Source organism: Notolepis coatsorum (genome assembly GCF_963971535.1).
Source record: "Notolepis coatsorum genome assembly, chromosome: 5".
Classification (NCBI taxonomy): Eukaryota; Metazoa; Chordata; class Actinopteri; order Aulopiformes; family Paralepididae; genus Notolepis; species Notolepis coatsorum.
Window position 1 is genome coordinate 176,263,311 of NC_140169.1, and position 21,417 is coordinate 176,284,727.

General features: G+C 48.4%; 1 protein-coding gene across 1 annotated transcript in view; it reads left to right on the forward strand.

Moving 5' to 3' along the window:
• Nucleotides 1-8,126: 8,126 nt before the first annotated feature.
• Nucleotides 8,127-21,417, forward strand: part of gtdc1 (glycosyltransferase-like domain containing 1) — a gene marked incomplete at its 5' end in the record, with an annotated part of 109,261 nt that continues 95,970 nt past the window's right edge. The window contains one exon of the mRNA XM_084315159.1: nt 8,127-8,305. Coding sequence (XP_084171285.1) covers nt 8,127-8,305 — 179 coding nt within the window. The remainder of the gene's footprint in view (nt 8,306-21,417) is intronic.

Below are 21,417 nucleotides of genomic sequence, written 5' to 3' on the forward strand. Positions count from 1 at the left end.
GTGGCTGCTGGCCGCCCCACGCATGTTGTTGTTGTGGTGGTTGTTGTTGTTTGCACCTCACTGTAAGTTTAAAGATATTGCAAAGGAAGCAACCTGTATGGGGGAATATGTGCACCCAGCAGCAACTGCTTCATGCGTAGGTTAAAAGTGTAAATATTACACATGCCGTGACGAACGAAGGAACGACCAGAGAAAACCTCAGTCGGCATTGAAGTGGTCATATGATGGTGCGTTCGAGTGGTCCTCGTCAAATCGGAAATGTATAAATTGATCAAATGTTAAATATGAGGTGACATCGTTGCTAGTTGCTACTAGGTACTGGTATGTCGTGATTTGAAGTCACAACCATTAATTTGCAATGCATCAGATTCATCCAGATTATTCAACCTATCTTTCTTGATGTAGAGGTCAACATCATATTTTTGATCATGCCTCATAATAAAAATAAATATATATAATCTATTTATATAAATACAAAATGTACCACAACAAACAGCAGGTGAAGTGTCTGTGAAACGTCACAACTCGTGAACTCTGGTATCATGGAATCTGCCAGAGTTTGTTTACCACTGGTATTTACCATTTTGTCACCATTCGAGTGCAACTTCCTGGTAGTAAACTCTGAAATGTATGACTTTATTACGAGTTGACGAGGACCGATTGAACGTCCCCTCAGTCCTTCTCGTTGGTTGGAGAAGCATGAATGAATTAATGAAAACTTTATTTAACAGATTGCAGAATGGGTACAATACAGTACGGCAGTGACCCCTCTGCACAAAAAAGGCAGTAAATTAGACCCAGGCAACTACCGCCCTGTTTCTATCCTTACCTCCATCTCGAAAGTCATGGACAATTTTTTATACGAACAGGTCGAAAAATACCTCACGAAAAAAATCGAATCTACTTATTCCAATCTGGCTTCAGAACATCCCACTCCACTGACACATGCCTTCTCTATTTAAACGACCACATCAAACAAGAGGTGGACGCGGGCAAATACTGCGGCATGGTCAATCACACCATTCTGATTGACAAGCTAAAAGCAATTGGTTTTGATAGTCTATCAGTGAGCTGGATGCAATCCTACCTGGAGGGGAGAGAGCAGATGGTGGAGGTAAACGGTACCCTATCCCCCCCCCTCACAGTAAGCTGTGGTGTTCCACAAGGAAGCATACTAGGTAGCATACTGTTCCTAATTTATGCAAATGACATGTCGTCAGCTTGTGACTGCAACTTGTTCCTGTTTGCGGACGACTCAGCCCTGCTGGTCTCTGACAAGAACAAGTTACAGGTTGAAAAAACCCTCAGCTCAGAACTAGGCAAAATCTGCATATGGCTCGCTGATAACAAACTATCATTACACATGGGCAAAACAGAGTCCATTCTCTTCGGTTCAAATAACAAACTCAGCAAGACCAACGGCTTCTCAGTTACAGTGGGTGACAATATTGTCACAAGGAAAGAAGATATTACCTACCTGGGTTCCATCCTAGAGGCAAATCTTTCCTGTGACAAAATGGCATCCAATGTAATAAAAAAAGTCAACCAACGAACTCGTTTCTTGTACCGGATCTCCTCACTGGTAAACAAGAATACCCTGAAGACTCTAGCAGGAGCACTCATTCAAGGGTACTACGACTATGCTTGCACCTCATGGTACCAAAGCACCTCAAAGGCGCTAAAAACAAAATTACAAACATCTCAAAACAAACTGGTCAGACTACTGCTTGACCTTACTCCTAGAACCCACCTCACCCCTGCCCACTTTGACAACCTAGGATGGCTTAGAGTAGATGACAGAGTACAGCAACTTGCAATGGGCCTGGTCTACAAGATACACTACACGACCAAGGTACCCATGTACATGTCAAAATACTTCCCAAAGGTCAGTGAATACCACGATCATAACACCAGAGGGAGCTCCACAAATCATGTTAAACCCAGATTCGGCTCAAACAAGGGACTAAACACGTTTCGCAATTATGCCACATCAATGTGGAACGCCCTACCCAAAGCTGTAAAGGAATGTGAATCACTACCCACTTTCAAAAACACTCTCAAAAAACACCTAAGGGAGACTGCAACCCGAAACTGGCCCCTGTAAATGTCCGAACACAACCCCTTCCAATGTACAGTAAATTACCAAGTATGGTCTTGTCAATAATCCAATGTACAGTTTTGTTTGTACAGTTGTACAGTGTCCCCCACCCACCCCTCCTACCCAACCTCCCCCCACTCCTACCCAACCCCCCCCAATGTACAGTCCCCCCCCACCCCCACCTACCCAATCCAATGTACAGTTTCTACGTCAAATGTATATACTCTTTTTTCTGGACTCTTTTTGTATCACAAACTACTGTAATTGCAAATCTGGTATGTCATAAATGTATAGATGTAGCAGTACTGTCTATCTGTATGTCATGTATGTCATATATGTTACGATGAATTGAAAATGGGGGACCCTGATGTAAACAAGACGAAAGCCTTTCTCTGGTCTGCATCCCCTTAACAATTGTATGTATTGAGCTGTACTGTACTGTACCCATTCTGCAATCTGTTAATAAAGTTTTCAATCAATCAATCAATCAGTTACAGGTTGAAAAAACCCTCAGCTCAGAACTAGGCAAAATCTGCATATGGCTCGCTGATAACAAACTATCATTACACATGGGCAAAACAGAGTCCATTCTCTTCGGTTCAAATAACAAACTCAGCAAGACCGACGGCTTCTCAGTTACAGTGGGTGACAATATTGTCACAAGGAAAGAAGATATTACCTACCTGGGTTCCATCCTAGAGGCAAATCTTTCCTGTGACAAAATGGCATCCAATGTAATAAAAAAAGTCAACCAACGAACTCGATTCTTGTACCGGATCTCCTCACTGGTAAACAGGAATACCCTGAAGACTCTGGCAGGAGCACTCATTCAAGGGTACTACGACTATGCTTGTACCTCATGGTACCAAAGCACCTCAAAGGTGCTAAAAACAAAATTACAAACATCTCAAAACAAACTGGTCAGACTACTGCTTGACCTTACTCCTAGAACCCACCTCACCCCTGCCCACTTTGACAACCTAGGATGGCTTAGAGTAGACGACAGAGTACAGCAACTTGCAATGGGCCTGGTCTACAAGATACACGACCAAGGTACCCATGTACATGTCAAAATACTTCCCAAAGGTCAGTGAATACCACGATCACAACACCAGAGGGAGCTCCACAAATCATGTTAAACCCAGATTCGGCTCAAACAAGGGACTAAACACGTTTCGCAATTATGCCACATCAATGTGGAACGCCCTACCCAAAGCTGTAAAGGAATGTGAATCACTACCCACTTTCAAAAACACTCTCAAAAAACACCTAAGGGAGACTGCAATTTGAAACTGGCCACTGTAAATGTCCGAACACAACCCCCTCCAATGTACAGTAAATTACCAAGTATGGTCTTGTCAATATTCCAATGTGCAGTTTTGTTTGTACAGTTGTACAGTGTACCCCACCCACCCCACTCCTACCCAACCTCCCCCCCCCCCACCCACCCAACCACCTCCAATGTACAGTCCCCCCCCCCCCCCCCCCACCTACCCAATCCAATGTACAGTTTCTACGTCAAATGTATATACTTTTTTTTCTGGACTCTTTTTGTATCACAAACAGTACTGTATTTGCAAATCTGGTATGTCATAAATGTATAGATGTAGCAGTACTGTCTATCTGTATGTCATGTATGTCATATATGTTACGATGAATTGAAAATGGGGGACCCTGATGTAAACAAGACGAAAATCTTTCTCTGGTCTGCATCCCCTTAACAATTGTATGTATTGAGCTGTACTGTACTGTACCCATTCTGCAATCTGTTAATAAAGTTTTCAATCAATCAATCAATCAATCAAACTCAATACACACAATTGTTAAGGGGATGCAGACCAGAGAAAGATTTTCATCTTGTTTACATCAGGGTCCCCCATTACATTTATGACATACACAACATACATGACATCATGACATTTATGGCATAGGGACATACTACATGACATACAGGTATATAGTACTGTTACATTTGTGACATATACGATATGCAAATATACAGTACTGTTACCCATAGATCCCAACAGAGAATATACATTCTATACATTTGTAACCTTACGTTGACCGTGGTGCCTGATATGCCTGCAGTAATAACAGCTAACAGTAATTACAGTAGGGCTAGGATTCCAACCATTCATCCCCAAACCCCCAGTCATTGCCCCCCTGCTGTCATACAGTATGAATAAAAGAAAGGCAAGTGTGATTTTGGAAATAGAAGATAATACAAACGTGAATGGGGATATAATGGCACCCCATCTCTCTCTCGCTCTCTCTCTCTCTCTCTCTCTCTCTCTCTCTCTCTCTCTCTCTCTCTCTCTCTCTCTCTCTCTCTCTCTCTCTCTCTCTCTCTCATACACCATTGTTGGCAGCTCACAAGTCCTCAGCAGAGAAGCCTATTCAGATCACATGTTAGTAGGCTACTATAATGGCAGATAATTATTTTTAAATGTCAAAGATATAGTCTGGTCAGGGGGTGGGGGGGGGGGGGGGGCTGCACAGGTATCGTTTGTAGTGTCGCTACTGCACTCAAATTTGAAAAGGAGGGACACAATAATAAAATGAAACATCCCACATTTCTACGACACCGCGAGGACCTTTTCATATTCCAAGCTATTGTACACATCACAGCCCTCTCCCCAGCCGTGCATGGGGAGATTAGCACATGTCCATGTGTCTGTAATTATAGCTGGAGTCTCTTTCAGTGGATCCTTAAATGATTAGCTTCCACATAAAGCCCGTGCTTGTGAAGTACAAGGGCACGACTCCCTCAATTAAAAGAAGGAAAGTCACTTCTCACTCATTTCACCGCTTTGAAACCTTAATCCGTGAAAATGTGAGCTTCCTCCCCCTTTTCTAATACGAGATCAAAGGAGTTATGAATAGCATTACACGTTCCTTGCCCGATGTGCGAAGCTGCTTAAATTTGCATTGTCAAACTGAAAGGGCTGTCATGAGAACAGTGAATTAAAGGGTTTTTAGGACACAATATTAGTCAGTGTTTTTTCCCCTCTTTCTCTCTTCTCTGGTTGAGCCCTGATCCTTGTGTAATCACGCCAGTTTTGTGACAGTCTCTGAATTTGAGGAATATCTGTAATTCATTGCGGCCAATAGGAGCGGAATGTGAAACCCTCAGATGTCCCTAGGTATTTATAGACACATTAGTATGTGGCCTATTTCAGATAGACCTTCAATCTGCTCCCAAGATGTTTCCATCTTAAATCATTTTGAACCCTTTCAAGTGGCCTGACATTTTTTTTTTTTTTTTATTTATTTAATTTTCTTTTAACTCGGAGGATAATAAAACATTTTGTTCAATCAGTTTTATTAAGCGTAATTGCCCAAATAGCCTACTAGTCTTTTTCCAACGTGCTAGTTTAGCCACGGTAGGCCGGCTATGACGTGTTCTTGGAAGTATATTATCTGTGTCTCTTCTCTAACAGAAATCCACTGACCTGACTTTCATATTCAGCCTTAATAAAATAATAATCTACACAGATTTAGCAATTAATATATGCATCCTACCCGGTTTGCATGTTATCGGTAAAGTCAAGGAACACTGTGTCTGGCCGACTTTCAACTTCACAGCTAATTATAGGCTACCTTCTGGACGCTGCTCAGTGTGGACTGAACCTTGGACAGCCTAGACTCCGACCAGATTTTTACCATATTTTTCTCCAGCGTCAGAGAAATATTCGATTTGATCTTGTCTTAAGGAAAAATAAGCCCTTCCAAGAGAACGTATCAAGAGCCAGCCTCCGTCCTGTCAGGCCCCATCCAGATGATGACACCCTGCTCGACATACCACACACACACACTGTAAAGAAGCCTACACGCACGCACGCAGGCACGCACACACACACACACGCACACACACACACACACACACACACACACACACACACACACACACACACACACACACACACACACACACACACACACACAAACAAACAAACAAACAAACAAACAAACAAACAAACAAACAAACAAACCCCGGATGGCCGAAGGCACCAAAAGGGAGGTGTCAGAATCTGGCACACGCATGCTCCAGCGATCTGTGTTTGTCGGCGGTCACCGCAATCCCATCCAGCCCCCTGCGCCTGCTCTGACCAAGGGCACAGTGGGGGTAGCAGCGTTCCTGTGACGAGTTTAATGGTCATGATCGGTCTTCGCCGTGACGTCGTTATGCATTTAAGTAAGGAATCGTTTGGCCGCCCCCCCCCTCTCTCTCTCTCTCTCTCTCTCTTCTCTCTCTCTCTCTCTCTCTCTCTCTCTCTCTCTCTCTCTCTCTCTCTCTTCTCTCTTTTCTCATCTTTCTCTCTTTCCTCTTCTCTCTCTTTCTCTCTTTCTCTCTTCTCTCTCTCTCTCTCTCTCTCACTCTCTCCCTCCCCGCGTTATCTGGGGCCCATGTAGGCTAAAGCCTGCATCTCTCTCTTGGAATCCTTCTGCACCTCCAGGATATATAGTATACTATGTACTGAGTAGGACTGTGTGTGCATGTTTTCTCTGCACATTGGGGGGAGGTTGATGATTGGTTCTATAGACCTATACCAAAGTGTATTTTGAGGGGGAAAAAATGCTTTAGCTAATTATACTAGTAAAGAAAAAAAAGCAGCAGCAGAAGAAAAACATTTCCAATTTTTACACGAAGAAAAAAGGTTCCAATAACATGATTTAGTTTCTTTCCAGACTCGTCAGAACGGAGTCAGGTTTCAGTGACGAACCCCATATCTCTCCTCCCCTCAGACTAGGTTTGTGAGAAGGCTCGTCGGCACACCGAGTGTCATGGTCTCATTAATTCCTGAGTGGTAACTGTGAACACGGTGAGCTCGGGGATTCCATGTCACCCCCGGCGTGTAGGGAAGAAGGGCGCGGTGACATTAACCCCTTGTTGTCACCTCACTCGTCTGACGTGGAAAGGTGTCGGCAGGTGGCCCTCCAGCCTTTTGAAGTGGTGGGTGAAAAGGTGCCTGTTAGGTGCAGGGGGCCTGTTAGGCTTCTGCTCAAGGTCGCACGGCGGTGAGACTGGAACCCCCCCCCCCCCCTGTGGGTTCAAATGAAAGGGTTAAAAATGAAGCGTCGACGGGTGGGACTCTTAACGGTGTTCATGGTTTTCATCTCTGTGAAAATGTTCCATTGTCTGGTTTATTTCTTCAGCTTGTATAGACTAGTAATCACGCCAGTTGATGGCCAGAGATGCCAAATTGAATGTAGTCTTTATCCCTTTGACTTTATTATTAATTAGTTATTCATAAGTCTATATTAGGTTATTTTGCTGCACGATTCTTAAACCTATGTAAAAAAAAAAAAAAAAAAAAGACGCCACCTATTGGAGCCCTCCTCGACGAGTGCTTCGCCATGTCGAGAGAGGAAAAAAAAACAGATTGCACAGCTCATTTCCAACTTGAGATATGACTTGCGCTTAGAGCTGGAGGGACCGAGATATTGACTGATTGAAAAGTCTGTGGGCGAATGCTGAGTGCTGCAAATACATTACTCCCCATTGTGGCCAGCTAAATGGAGGAATGAGATGGAGAACTGCATGTACTGAGGACGTAGACTGGAAATCACGCTGGAAGAGAGATTGGTGTACGGAGCCCGGGGCCAATACGTCTTAATATTCCCAGTTTATAACCCGGCGCTCCCTTCATTCTCTAAACCTCCCTTAGTCCACTGTTCCTCTTTCGCACCAGCATCCGGTGTTCCTTAACATACCGAATAGACCTTAATAACCTTTTCCCCCACCCTTCTTTGTCACAAAAAATATTTTCTGAGTACAATGCAGCATAGATGGCCTGGTAGAGATGGTCATGGTGATAGCTGTGTCTTCAGCCTGTCGTTTTGTCCCCGCAGTGAATTGCAACACAAATCCAAATACATTTGTTTTTCTTTTAATCTTTTCTTTGTTTCCTTCGTCACTCATAACCTTCTTTATAACCAACCGTCTCCCATCTTATTCTCCATATAAAACATACAAAACATTCTTTACCCTAATAATCGTTTCTCATCCTTTCTTTTCCAGAATACCATGAGCGTGTTGCTAGTGGAGGCGTTTTACGGGGGGTCCCACAAGCAACTGGTGGACCTCCTGAAAGAGAACGTGGAAGACTGCGTGGCCTACACCCTGCCCGCCAAGAAATGGCACTGGAGAGCCAGGACCGCCGCTCTCCACTTCATGCAGACCATCCCGGCTAGCTCCTCTTACAGGTAACCGTGACCACGGAGCCAACCGGTGTACTATATAATAAGAGTTTAATAGACATGTCGCGGCACTTCATTATAGTATGATTGAGGCGTAATGTGTTTGCGACGTGCTCCGACAGAAACAAACCTTTCAGCTTGTTACATTTCGTTCCTTGCTTTGCGTTCTTCTCTATGGGAATTAACCTCATGACCTATTTATCACTGAAAACCTTCGCTACATGCCCCCATCATTTGCCCGGCCATGCCAATTTCCGCTTATGGATATAAGCAAGGGGCGTGACCGTGCTTCGTCCTTCCCTCATATTTTCATTCGGAAGGTTTTGCTACAAGCGCACCTTAGACAGTGGAAATTTAGCTTATAGTTTTCTTGTTGCTGTTTCTTCGAGATTTTTCTTCGAGATGGCATCACCATCACTTGTGAGAAAGGTAGCTCCGGCGTCGCCATTAAAACGGACCCCCTACAGAACGGGCGTGGTCTCTCTGATGGCAGCCGATTGCGGCACAAGCTCTCCGCCTGCTTGCTCCCGCCGCTAAGATCGGTGGTGAAGCGAGCAGGGCGGGTGGTTGGTAGTAGGAGGAAGAGTACGCAGGCCGCGGGGTTCAAGTCCCTCCGGTTCTACGGAAATGCTGGTGCCGGAGAGGGCCTTGCCCCCACTACGATCACATCCCAGAGTGTTGCATGGAGGGGGTGGTGGTTTCATCTTTGATGCCTTGCTGGTGAAGTCAGGGTTCAATTAGAGCCCCGACCCCAAATGGCGAGAGACGCGAGATGTAAACACGGAGAGAGAAGTGGCAGTTGGAGCGCACCTCGAGGAGAATGCGCCATGCCCGGCAGCAGGTAAGGGGAGCGGGGCTAGGCCTGGCAGGCTGTATCCCCCCCCTTTTACCTTCACCTCTCTTCCTCTGTTTTTTCTCTCTTACAACCTAAACCCCCACATCCCCCCCCCCTAAAACAACTACGTTTCCTTTGATAAAGAGACCCTCTTAACACATTGGCGGCCACTGGGATGCGTCTAATATCACTCTAGACGACCAGCATATGTAAACAGACTTGGGGCTGTTTGTAGAGCTAAATCTATACTTTATAGTATTGCTATCTGTCCATTCTCATTGTCAATTGAGACCATAAACCGTCCTTTCAAAATGGCTTAAAAAAAAAAAGTTTCATCAATACGTTCTCATTTTATAGCGCCGTGAATATAAGCGTTATACGGGATTCCGGCTAGGATATTTCCTGGAAGCCTGTTACTGTTCCGCAACTGTAAGTTACTTCCTGGGTAGGCCTGATTGGCCCCGACAGGCACGTGACAGGCGCGGCCACGCCCCGCGGCAGCCTCAGGACGCGCAACGAGGCTGCTGAGAGCTGTCGCGCGGAAATAGGCTGTCTATTGCCTCGCGCTGCAACGCGGAAATAGGCTGCCTATTGCCATTCTCTAAGACAAACTCTAACCTTAACCAGCTCCTTAACAGCGCCTAAACTTAACCCTTTAACCTTAAGCAACTCCGAAACTATGCCTAACCTTAACCTTAACCTTAACCATGCCTAACCTTAACCATAAGGCATAACCAACTCCAAAAGAATATTGCCATTCTCTAAGACAAACTCTAACCTTAACCAGCTCCTTAACAGCGCCTAAACTTAACCCTTTAACTTTAAGCAACTCTGAAACTATGCCTAACCTTAACCTTAACCATGCCTAACCTTAACCATAAGGCATAACCAACTCCGAAAGAATATTGCCATTCTCTAAGACAAACTCTAACCTTAACCAGCTCCTTAACAGCGCCTAAACTTAACCTTTCTAACCATAACCAACTCCGAAACAATGCCTAACCTTAACCAACTCCGAAACAATGCTTAAAGTTAACATGCCTAAACTTAACGGCGAACGAATGCACGTTAAAAACAAAAAAAAAGAAATTGAAGGGAATCGAACTTGCCAGCAACGGACGGTAGGATCCACACCAATGCAGCGCTGCCAATTGAGCTATTTCTGGATAGTGAAAAAGGGCGTATTACTGCTACATAATCTACATAATGCTGCCGCGGAGTGTGCCGCGCGGCAGAGAAAGTTGCGCGTCCTGAGGCTGCCGCGGGGCGTGGCCGCGCCTGTCACGTGCCTGTCGGGGCCAATCAGGCCTACCCCGGAAGTAACTTACAGTTGCGGAACAGTAACAGGCTTCCTGGAAGGCGAGATAAAGGGCTAATAGCTACTAACGTTATATCCAATGGCATTTCCGTTATACATAAGCTACAGTTAAAACTCAAACTGCATGTGATCGGCACGATCCTCAAGCATGTATGCATGAAGGGGGGGGGGGGGGGCGGGGGACGTTGTTTCGGATTATTGATTACCAATAACCGTGTTCGTCTAAGTAGCCACATACGCGGATCGCCTGGTTGAGTATCATAACAAGGCCCGATCGGGCTGTAATTTACGTGAAGAAGATCTTACCATGAGCCGGTTGGATCCCCCAGAGCATTTCCACGTTATCGATCGCCATCTGGTAGATCGATATGTCCATTGGCTGATGATAAATCCCCTTATTGCATAGTGAAATCCGCGATCCGAGGATTGGTCCGATTCCGCACGCTTCAAGGTACCAATTACCCTCGCGCACCTGAAGTGAGTTCTAATCAGCTCGGTGGAGCCCTTTATATACTCTGGTGTTCCTAACGTTCTGTGTCGGGTCGTTTTGGATTACCACTGGCTGCTGCTTGTTCCGCTCCCGTGTTGTTCCTCGTTTGTTTCTCTCCAGGACGTCTTTGGAAGTCGCTGCTGTTGCTTTGCTCTGCCATCCGTTGGATCTGTGCCTCGTTGCTCGCTTTGCGCAATTGCGCCTTGGTGAGTTTTGGAACATATTTTTTGGATACTCTGTTTTTCTCGCATTTTCCTGGACTCGGGACCTTTCTGTTTTTTGTGTGTTTGGGTAACACTGAAGAGGAGCCGCTTGTTGTTACTGATACTGCATATTATTCCGTTCGCTCGTCTTGTTGACATTATATCTCTCTCTGTTTTCCCGAGTGGATCGTCAAGTAGCTGCAGAGCCGCAGAGTCAGAGGCGCAACGCCACAGTGCCGTCTCTGCTCTGAAGACGAGCTGCAGAGCCGCAGACAACTCTGCCAAGAACATTTTCTCCCCTTGTGCTTTTTGTTGTTTTCGCTCATTTCTGTTTTGTAAATAAATACGCCCTGGTTTTTGGCTAACTCTGAACTACCTGTCTGTGCCGTGCTGTTGGGGTTGGTATCAAACCATAACAGTATTCCAAGCTACAGGCTGCACATCCAGAATCCAGCTAACTGGAAACTCCATTGAAAGTAAAAAAAAAAGAATGCACCGTTCAGCCACAGGGCACACTGCATTATCGCGACAGCGCCCCTAAGAGGATCTGGCCGGTAATGCACTTTGTTGAATTCAAAGAGTAGGGTACATCTGCAGTGCAGCTCGGCGACCTTGAATAGGTTATTAAAATGGAATAAAAGCCAAAACAACTTGCAACGGGTATATCCGTCCTTCGGTCCTTTAAGCATGGAATCGAAACACGGATATATCCGTTCTTGGGCGGGATTGTGTTAAGAGGGGCGTTTATTTTTTTTTTGATCTTTTCCCCCCTCCTTTTTCCTCCGATTTTCTCCCATCCCAATGTTAGTCGTTATGCCAATTCCCAATCCCCTTCCTGGTCGCCGCACACTTACCCCCCACAGTTGGTCTGGGAGAGTGGAGGCTATCACGTGCTTCCTCCGACACACGTCTAGCCAATCAACCGCTTCTTTTCACCTGGCAGCGCGGACTCTCACTGAGAGGGTGTAACGTGTGGAAGGATCTCACTACCCCCCTTAGATCCTATCCGCGCTGAGCAGGCGCCCCGACCGAACTGTAGGAGTCGCTGTTTACAACGACCCGGACCCACCCCGCCAGCTTTCCCACCCTCTAATACAGCCAATTGTATTAGTGTGAACGGCCAGCCAAGCTGGTGACAACGCCGGAGCTGTGAGCTGTATTCGAACAGGCGAATCCAGCATCTCCGGTGTTGGTGACGAACGCAATCTCCGCTACGCCACCTGACCGCCCTAAGAGGGGCGGGTTTTTATTGAAGCAGCGTGTAATCATTTTACTGAACGTGTTGTGTATGCCTCAAACGTATGAGTCTGAGTGTTACGGGGCAATTCTTGCTTGTGAATGGAGCCGCTGCTGCTCGTGTGGCCATGTTTTTAGACAAACGTGGACCTAGGGCTCGCGGTTGGTGGCTAGCTTCGTGCTGTGGTTTTTCTGTGCGATGACGCGTGCATATGGCCATATGCTCGCCTATGGGTTCGCTTGGGAAAACATCACACGGCTGGAGGCACTCTCCTTTTCACCTCGTGTGTCTCTTCACTTTACGTGAGGTTGGTGGGGGGGGGGGGGGGGGGGGGGTGATATAAACCGCTCATTGATATGTGTTTTATCAATTTGGTGAAGTTCTGACTGTGCATGTGACGAGGAGGTGGCGCAAAACAAGCGCTCCCGTGAGCATCAAGCGGGCGTTGGAGGTGACGGGCGAGGGATTGGACCTTGACTGTGTCTCCCCTCCCTCTACCCCTCTTCCCCGCTCTCCTGTTTTTTCACCTAACCCCCTACCCCCCCCCCCCTCCCAAAATGCTACATTTGAAATAAAAATCCCTCTGTGAGTGCGAGTTTTTGTTGGAACAAACGTGTGATCTTTTCACTGTGCATTTTATGTGTGCCTGAACAAGCGTAGACCCTGAATTCACGATTAGTGACTTGCTATGGTGTGTTGGCTTTTCAAAGCAATGTACATCAGCACATGGCTACGGGCAGTGCTCCCCTTTCGCCTCGTATATGTCTTCACTCTACGTGGTAAGGTAAAATATGGCGGGCGGAAAATCGGGCGGTTATATCCATTGGTGAAATTTTGATGGTGCGTGTGGTGAGCAGGTAGCGTAAAGCGAGCGCTCCCATCACTAGAGTTCCCCCGTATGCTCAGTGTGGTGACGCACGTATGTGGGATTCCACTCTGTCAGGTTGGGGCTGGCGCCGTCTGCATCTGTAGCGTCGAGCAGGCATTGGCATTTCCTGCTCGTACACGATGCAAAATGAAGAGCTCTGTTCCCCCTCTGGCGTTGGGCTGCGTTACTATTACTGTGGGGAAGCTAGGCAGCTCGACATGATACCCGGGTCGTTTTTTGGTTGAAACAAACGATGTCACTCAACTATGTTTGAACGTGCATCTGAAACGGGATATAACGGGGGTTATTCTGTAACCCTAGTAGTTATATGAGTTCTTGTCAAGTAGGCAATTGTCTATCTTGTGAAATGAAGCCGGCGTGGGGCGTATGTCTTTTCCTTTGGTGGGCATTGCGGAGCTAGCACTGCTTGTGCCAGTTATGTCAGATCCCTCCTCTGGGAGGTTATGACATTTGTAAATTATTATTGTGGCATTATGAGCGCGGGGAGCCTCCTCAGAGAGTTTCAGAGCCTCCTCAGGGATTTCAGAGCCTCCTCAGAGAGTTTCAGAGTCTCCCCCTCAGTGAGAGAGCCTCCTCAGAGGAGCCTCCTCCTCAGAGTGTGTTAAAGCCCCGGGGACCCCCATATGATGGGGCGTGTCCCACGGCAGGTGTTGGGCGTGGGACCGAGCCTACACGGTCTATGGGCCCCATTCCATCCATCCCCTGGTGTAACTGAGGGGTACAATTCCCTGACTGTATTGATAAGTATGGTATCATTAAACCACTACCGCTTTATGTACTTTAATTACTGGCCATACAGTACACGATATATGAATATGATGAACACTTCCCACAATGAAATCGGTTCCAGTCAAAGGTATTAATCAAGTATTTAATGGAGCAAAAGGTACATAGGATACTTTACATTATTCTTTGAATGCACTTGTAAGGCAAAGGAGTATGCGTAGGCAAATCAATAACGAATGTCCATTCTCTGGTTACGCAGGAGGTAATTATACAACCTGAATCTTAGGGAATTATATCTATGGTGCACTAGTGATAGCGGGAGATACTGGAAGGGGTTCCCACTGGTTGTAAGCCAGCAGGGGGGGTAGAAGATCTGTCGGTAGTAGGACGTCTGGTCAATGATGACTAGGGAGACTTCAGGTACAGAAGCCGGTGCAGTAGCCTCTTGATCCACAGACGAATACAGCTTGGTTCTCTTGTAGACTGTAGCTCCACAGGGAAGAAAGCTAGGCGGCCTCAGGCTCTCTGAGCGCCGACTCGACTTGACTCCTCTCGGGGTAAATCCAACACGTGCAGGCGTCGGCGATTATCCGCTCCATAAATCATAGGACCAAAGCAAATATATTCCAGCCGCCAAGGGCTATGTAGTCGTCGGGTAGATTAATCCAGTATACATGTCCATACGGCTCTCGCCTAGGTCTCCTCGGGTGAAAGCGCCATGCGGTCGGCCCAGCCTGGATAAGAACTCTAGCTAATACGAGAAAGCGTTGGAGATGCTGGTCACTATAGAATTCTAACCGCACGATACACTATACACAAATAGACTATTAAAGACTCAATAGAAATATGTCGCACTCGACGGTATAGCGCCAAACTCTGACAATTCAGTTACTAATTCGCACGCGGTCTCGATGCTCTATTCTGAGGCCAAACAGGCCATACTTCACCGCACGTTGTATCGTGGGTGAGGCTTCAACTTATCGGTAACATGCTAAGGAAGGTAAGGGTACGGAGGTGAAGGGCTAAGGGGCTTCTACATTCACCTGCGCCGTATTTATACGCACGGTACACAAAACTAGTTCCACTCTCATTTCTGTCGTGTATCCCTGGGCAAGGTTGGGCATGTCCAGACACATCTTGACGGTGACTTTGAACCTGGCTCCGGAGGCCGGTCCCTGGCGCCGGTGGACCGCTGTCCAATAGGAGAATGAACTATTATGGTCTGGGCTAAAGGGATATTCCGTGTATATGTACAAGGAATATACAGGGGATATCAAACGATATACAAATACTAGGCAATATATATCAATAAATAAATATATATATTCGGTTTAATCTGATCCTTTGTAACAGCCGCCCCCTAATTAGTCCCACCTAATTAGCTAAGCAGAGACAGATTAACCGCACTGTCCACTACTCAATGTCTGCTGTGAGGGGTCTGTCAGTTCACAAAGTCATGGGGTCATGGTCGTCATCGATGGTATCGGGGAGCCTTGGCAGTTCTATTAGCCTCGCCACGGGTCGGGTGGTCATGCATTTGAATACAATACCCCACCGCTTCTCGGTCCCTCCTCCTTTCTTTATATACAGCGGGCCGAAACAGTCCATACCGGTGGAGTGAAAGGGCTTGTCGCCGAGTCGGAGGCGACAGGGAGGTAGGTCAGCCATCCGGGGTATACTGGGCTGCGCTCGCACTTACGACAGTCTAGACAGGTTCGCTGGAAGCGCCGCACTGCTTCTCTCCCTTGCAGTATCCAATAACGACGTCTGATCTCCGCGAAGACTCTCTCTGCCCCGGCGTGATGCACATCCTCGTCGTATTTCTTTATGATCAGCTCTGTGACCTTGTGTCGGCTGTTTAAGACTATCGGGTACTTGACGTCATCCGGTAAGTCTGGGGCTCTCCGCAGACGACCACCCACTCTGATGAGACCATGGGCGTCGCTCTCGGGGGCTAGGTGGAGCAGTCTGCTGTCTGATGGGACTGGCTTTGCTCCCTGTAGACAGTCTAGCTCATCGGGGAACGAGTCTCTCTGGGCTCGTTGTAGTAGAAGAAGTTCCGCTTCTTCGTAGTCAGCTGCAGTAATGTCAGTAGTGAGCTGAACCTCTGGGTGGTGCCACAGGAATGTCTTTAGCTGCGCACTCTCTAGGGTGAGGCAATCGTCTATGTCGGGGTCTGTGGAGACGAGTGTGTTCAATCCACAGAACATAGATTTCTTGTTTTCTGCCTCCTCTTTACTCGCTTCCCGTGGGGTGGGTGTAGGCCACTCTTCTTCCGGGAGCTTGAGGAACTCTGGCCCGTCACTGTATAGGTTGTGACGGGTGAGGTCATCCAGGGACATTCCCCGGGTGATGACGTCAGCTGGGTTGTGTTTTGTGTCCACATACCTCCAGCTTGCTACTTCTGTTAAATCTTGAATCTCTGTGACTCTGACTCCCACAAAGACCTTGTATCTGCACGAATCAGACCGGATCCATGTGAGTACTGTCGTGGAGTCTGACCACAAGATTGTTCTTTGCACCGGAATGGTGAGTTCACGTTGGATTAACGTGGCGAGTTGCGCTCCTGCTAGGGCTGCGCAGAGCTCTAGACGCGGGATAGATTGTTGCTTTCGTGGGGCTATTCTTGAGCGGGCCAGGATGAAGGCAGTATGTATTTCTCCTCCCTCCTCTCGGGCACGCAAGTAGGCCACCGAGCCGTAGGCTACTTCGGAGGCGTCGCTGAAGACGTGCAGGTCCATCTGGCACGTCTCCGGCCTCACTGTGGGTGGGAAGTAGCTGCGGCGTATGTTAACACCTGGGAGTGAGCTGAGTTCCGTCTCCCACTCTCTCCATGTGGATGCAAGGTGTTCGGGTATGGGGTCGTCCCAGCCCTGGTCCTTGTCCCATAACGCTCTTACAATCATCTTTGCCCTGGTGGTGTAAGGTAGAATACATCCCAACGGGTCATATTGTCTGGCGAGTGTTCTGTATACACTCCGTCTGGTGGTCGGTAGTGCAGTCGACCTTCCCTGCTCCTTGGTCAGGGGTGTGTGTTTATAATGGAGCGAGTCTGTTTTGAAGCGCCAGACTAGTCCTAATGTCATTTCTTGGGCTTTTCCTGGGATGGTCGCCATCCAGGTCTCGCTGCTTGCTGCCTTGTCCTCGGGGGAGAGGCTGCGCAATACTTGCGGGTCGCTGCTGGCCCACTGCCTGAGATCAAAGCCGCCTTTGATCAGGGAGGCGCGGAGCTTGAGTAGAAGGGCCTCGGCTTCTTCTGGCGTCGAGACGCTTTGCAGACAGTTGTCCACGTAGAAACTATTTTCTACACTTTTTCGGACCTCTTCATCAGCTGCTGGGTCCTCTGCGACGTGTTTTTGCAGTGCAAACGTAGCACAGCATGGGCTGCATGTGGTTCCGAAAGGGAGGACTTCCCATTGATAGATGGCTGGTTGCTCATCCCCGATCCTCTCTCTCCATAGGAACCGCAGCAGGGGCTTGTCCTCCTCCACTAGTCTCACCTGCAGGAACATCCCTTTGATGTCTACCCGCTGATGGCCACCTTGTCCTGGCGGAAACGTAGTAACACGCCTAGTAGGGAGGGGCCGAGTGTTGGGCCGGGCAAGAGCTCTTTATTCAGATTTTGTGATCCGATCTGGTAGCTGCAGTTGAACACAATACGATCCTTGCCGTTGTGGTGGACTTTGTGGTGCGGCACGTACCATGATTCGGTCGTCTGATCGGCCTCTTTAATGTCAATTTTCTTTATGTGTCCCGCTGTGATTAGCTTGTTAATCTCAGCGCGGTACACAGTCTCTTGAGCGGGGTCTCTGGCTAGGCGCCGCTCTGTGTTCAATAGATACCGCTCCGTCGCTTCTTTTGGGGCGTGGAAGGTGGGCATACCCTCTCGCCTCAGGAGTGGAGTTGCGTATCTCATCACTCCGTTGACTTTGACTCTCTTTGTCCCCTGCTCGAGGAGTGCTATAGCGTAAATGTCTTCCTTGGAACGAATGTCTTTCTTTTCGTTCTTAAAGGGCATTGTCTCTAGTGTCCATAGCCTCTCGACATGCTGTAGGAGGGTGGTGTCTTCTTCTGTCACTCTGGAGTGGAGGCAGCTAGTGGCTGCTGTTCGGTTAAGAGACTTAGCGAGGGGGCCTTGTAATGTCCATCCTAGGCGGGTCTCGACTGCTGCAGGACAGCCTCTGGGCCCTGTGTGGACCCGGTCTATCGGGACTATGAGGTCTGCATGGTCGGAGCCTATCAGCAGGGTCGGGGTGGCACCGTCTATGAGCGGGATAGGTAGTTGACGCAGGTGCACATATTTATCCATCAGCTTGGCGATGGGGTAGGTATACTGCGACAGGCCTATTTCTTGGCTGGTGAAAGCATTAGTAATCCTATACCGTCTCTCTGGCTGCCCGCTTGCTGCGATAGTGAAGGAGACATTCTCGCCCTTTATCGTCTTTAGATCTCTTCTTATTGTCCGAATCGTCATCTGGTTTTCGCTCCCCCGCAGCCCCAGCTGGGCCGCAGCGGATGCGAGGAGAAGGGTCTTCTCTGACCCGTCGTCAAGGACGGCGTAAGTGTCCATGACCTTGTCTTGGTAACTCAGTGTTACGCGGACCACCTTTAAGAGCACTCGGGCGCCCCCGCTGCTGGCGGGGTCAATGTACATAACACTTGCCTTTGTGCTGCTTGAGGGTGCAGGCTTTCTTCTGTTACTGTCGTGTAGGACATCTAGGTGGGCTCCGTCACACCGACTACACCTCTTCTTTAAGCGGCACTCGGCTGCCATGTGACTGCGCGCACATCGGTAACAGCGTCGGTTGGACTTTATCCATTGACCCACTTCATCGGCGGTCATCTTCTTGAATGTGTCACATTGTGACAACCAGTGTTCTTTCTCGCAGTACGGGCACACCATCTTCCACTTCTCTTTCATCGAGGGGGTACTGTGGTTCTTGCTGCTCGGTACTGGTTCTGATTGGTGCATGACGGTCACCAATCTTCGGCCATCGTTTGCTCTCCTAGGTCCCTCTCTGGAGCTTGGGGTGCTCCGCATGAACGTATCCAACCGTAGGCTGTTGACTTCTCTCGCTAGGAAGTCGGCTAGGTCTAGGAGGGATGGCTCGGGACCGTTAGGATCACGGTGGTCTCTTTGCCGCCTGAAGCGCTCTTGTCGGGGGGGCGGAAGCTTCTCTAAAATCCTCTCGACATTAGAGTTTGCGTACAGTTCGTGCATACCCTTTTCTCTTTGCGCCCCCAGCATCCCTACCAGGGATTGTACCTTGATAGACAGGTCATCTAGTGAGCGATTGTCTGTGGCTGGGGGTAGGCGGTCAATATGCCTTATCTCTTGTATTACGTAATCCCATATACGTCCATATCTTTGGTCGAGTGCTGCTAGAGCCGCTGTGTATGGGGTAGTAGAGGTGGCATAGGCCAGCGCTATATTGTGCGCTCGGGGCACCTTGAGGTGCTTCAGTAGGATAGCATACTTGTACGGTTCGTCAGTTACATCGGACATCATTGTCTCTAGGCACATTCGTAGCTCGGTGTACTGTGCTATGTACTCGTGGGTGAAGTCCGGAAACGTCGGTGTGCCAATGTATGATGCCATGGATGGCTGGCACATCGGTGAGCGTTGGAAGAGAGGCCTCCTAGGCGAGTCTCCTCTTACGCCTCTTGGTGGGCTGGTACCTGCTGGGTACCATGGCCCGCGTATCCAGGTGCTATTCCTCGGGGCTGGTCGTGCGTCAAGCTCACCCGTGAATTGAGTCGGGGGTCTGTAGCGCAGAGCCGCGGGGGTAGAGCCTGGGCTGTACTGGACCTCCTGGTCCTGTGGAGTTCTGTGCTGCTGTCGGGCTTGACTCTCCTCCTCTCCCTCTTCTTCTTGCTCTGGCAGGTCCTCTAGATCCTGTAGTCGTCTATTTAGCCTCTCCGCGGTGTAGACCGTTTCTTCCTTGTAGCTGGTCCTCGCGTGGACCGGTCGGGGAAGGAGTTCGGAGGGGGGTATAGGCTCTCTCTGGTGGTCGGGCTCAGGGTCGCTTGATCGGGTAGGGGAGGGTGCCCTTGACCCGTGTCTTGACGAGGCCCTGGAACCCCGTGCGGAGGGAGGGGGTGTCGCCCTGGCGATCAGCTGCTCCATTATCTGCGCTTGTAATCGGTCGCGCTCGGCTTCGCGCTTGGTGAGAGCGATGTTGCGCTCTGCTTCTCTTTGGGCACCGGCAGCGGCGCGCTGGGCTTCGGCGGCGGCGCGCTCTGCTTCGGCCCGGTCTCTTACCATATTCTCTTCCGTCTGAAGGCGTCTAATCTCTAGACGTATGCGATCTTCGTCGCTCCGTTGCTGCGCTTGAATGCGTTCTCTTTCCATGGAAGAATGTTCGCGCTCGCTAAGCATCTGTGCTTGGAGTCGATTGCGCTCTGTAGAGGCTGCTAGGCTGGCGAGGAATGCCTGTGCCAGCATCTTGTCCGCCCCGCTGGGGGAAGACGCTGGTTGAGGTGATCCGCTCCTGGCAGTACTCGTTGGAGATCTGTTCTCCTGTGGCGAGTCCTGGAGATCCATCTCCTGGGTGCTCTCCTCTTCTTGTAGCGGGTAGAGTTCCATCCCTGGAGAGCCGTCTTTATCCTGGAGCTCTCCGGGGACTACTTCTTCGGTCTTGGCGGGGGGTAAAGTCGTGTCAGGTCCCTCCTGGTCCCTACCGTGAGCTTGGTCAGTTACATTAGAACCCACTAGGGCCTCTATTGGCGGGGTAACCTGGGCGATAGGGTCGGACATAATTTTACTATCTACTTTTTCCGCGTTTACCGTCTGTAGAAGGCTAGGTAGTATATTGGCAACGTAATCCTCTAAGTACTGAGGTGTCTGCCGTCTACGCTGCGGGCGATCTACTTTAGGAGAACCGTTTTGTGGAGTGTTCATCATAGGCCATGTCAATATTAATACCACTATATTAATATTACACTAGTTACCCTCCGGCTCGAAGGACCAATTGTAACTGAGGGGTACAATTCCCTGACTGTATTGATAAGTATGGTATCATTAAACCACTACCGCTTTATGTACTTTAATTACTGGCCATACAGTACACGATATATGAATATGATGAACACTTCCCACAATGAAATCGGTTCCAGTCAAAGGTATTAATCAAGTATTTAATGGAGCAAAAGGTACATAGGATACTTTACATTATTCTTTGAATGCACTTGTAAGGCAAAGGAGTATGCGTAGGCAAATCAATAACGAATGTCCATTCTCTGGTTACGCAGGAGGTAATTATACAACCTGAATCTTAGGGAATTATATCTATGGTGCACTAGTGATAGCGGGAGATACTGGAAGGGGTTCCCACTGGTTGTAAGCCAGCAGGGGGGGTAGAAGATCTGTCGGTAGTAGGACGTCTGGTCAACGATGACTAGGGAGACTTCAGGTACAGAA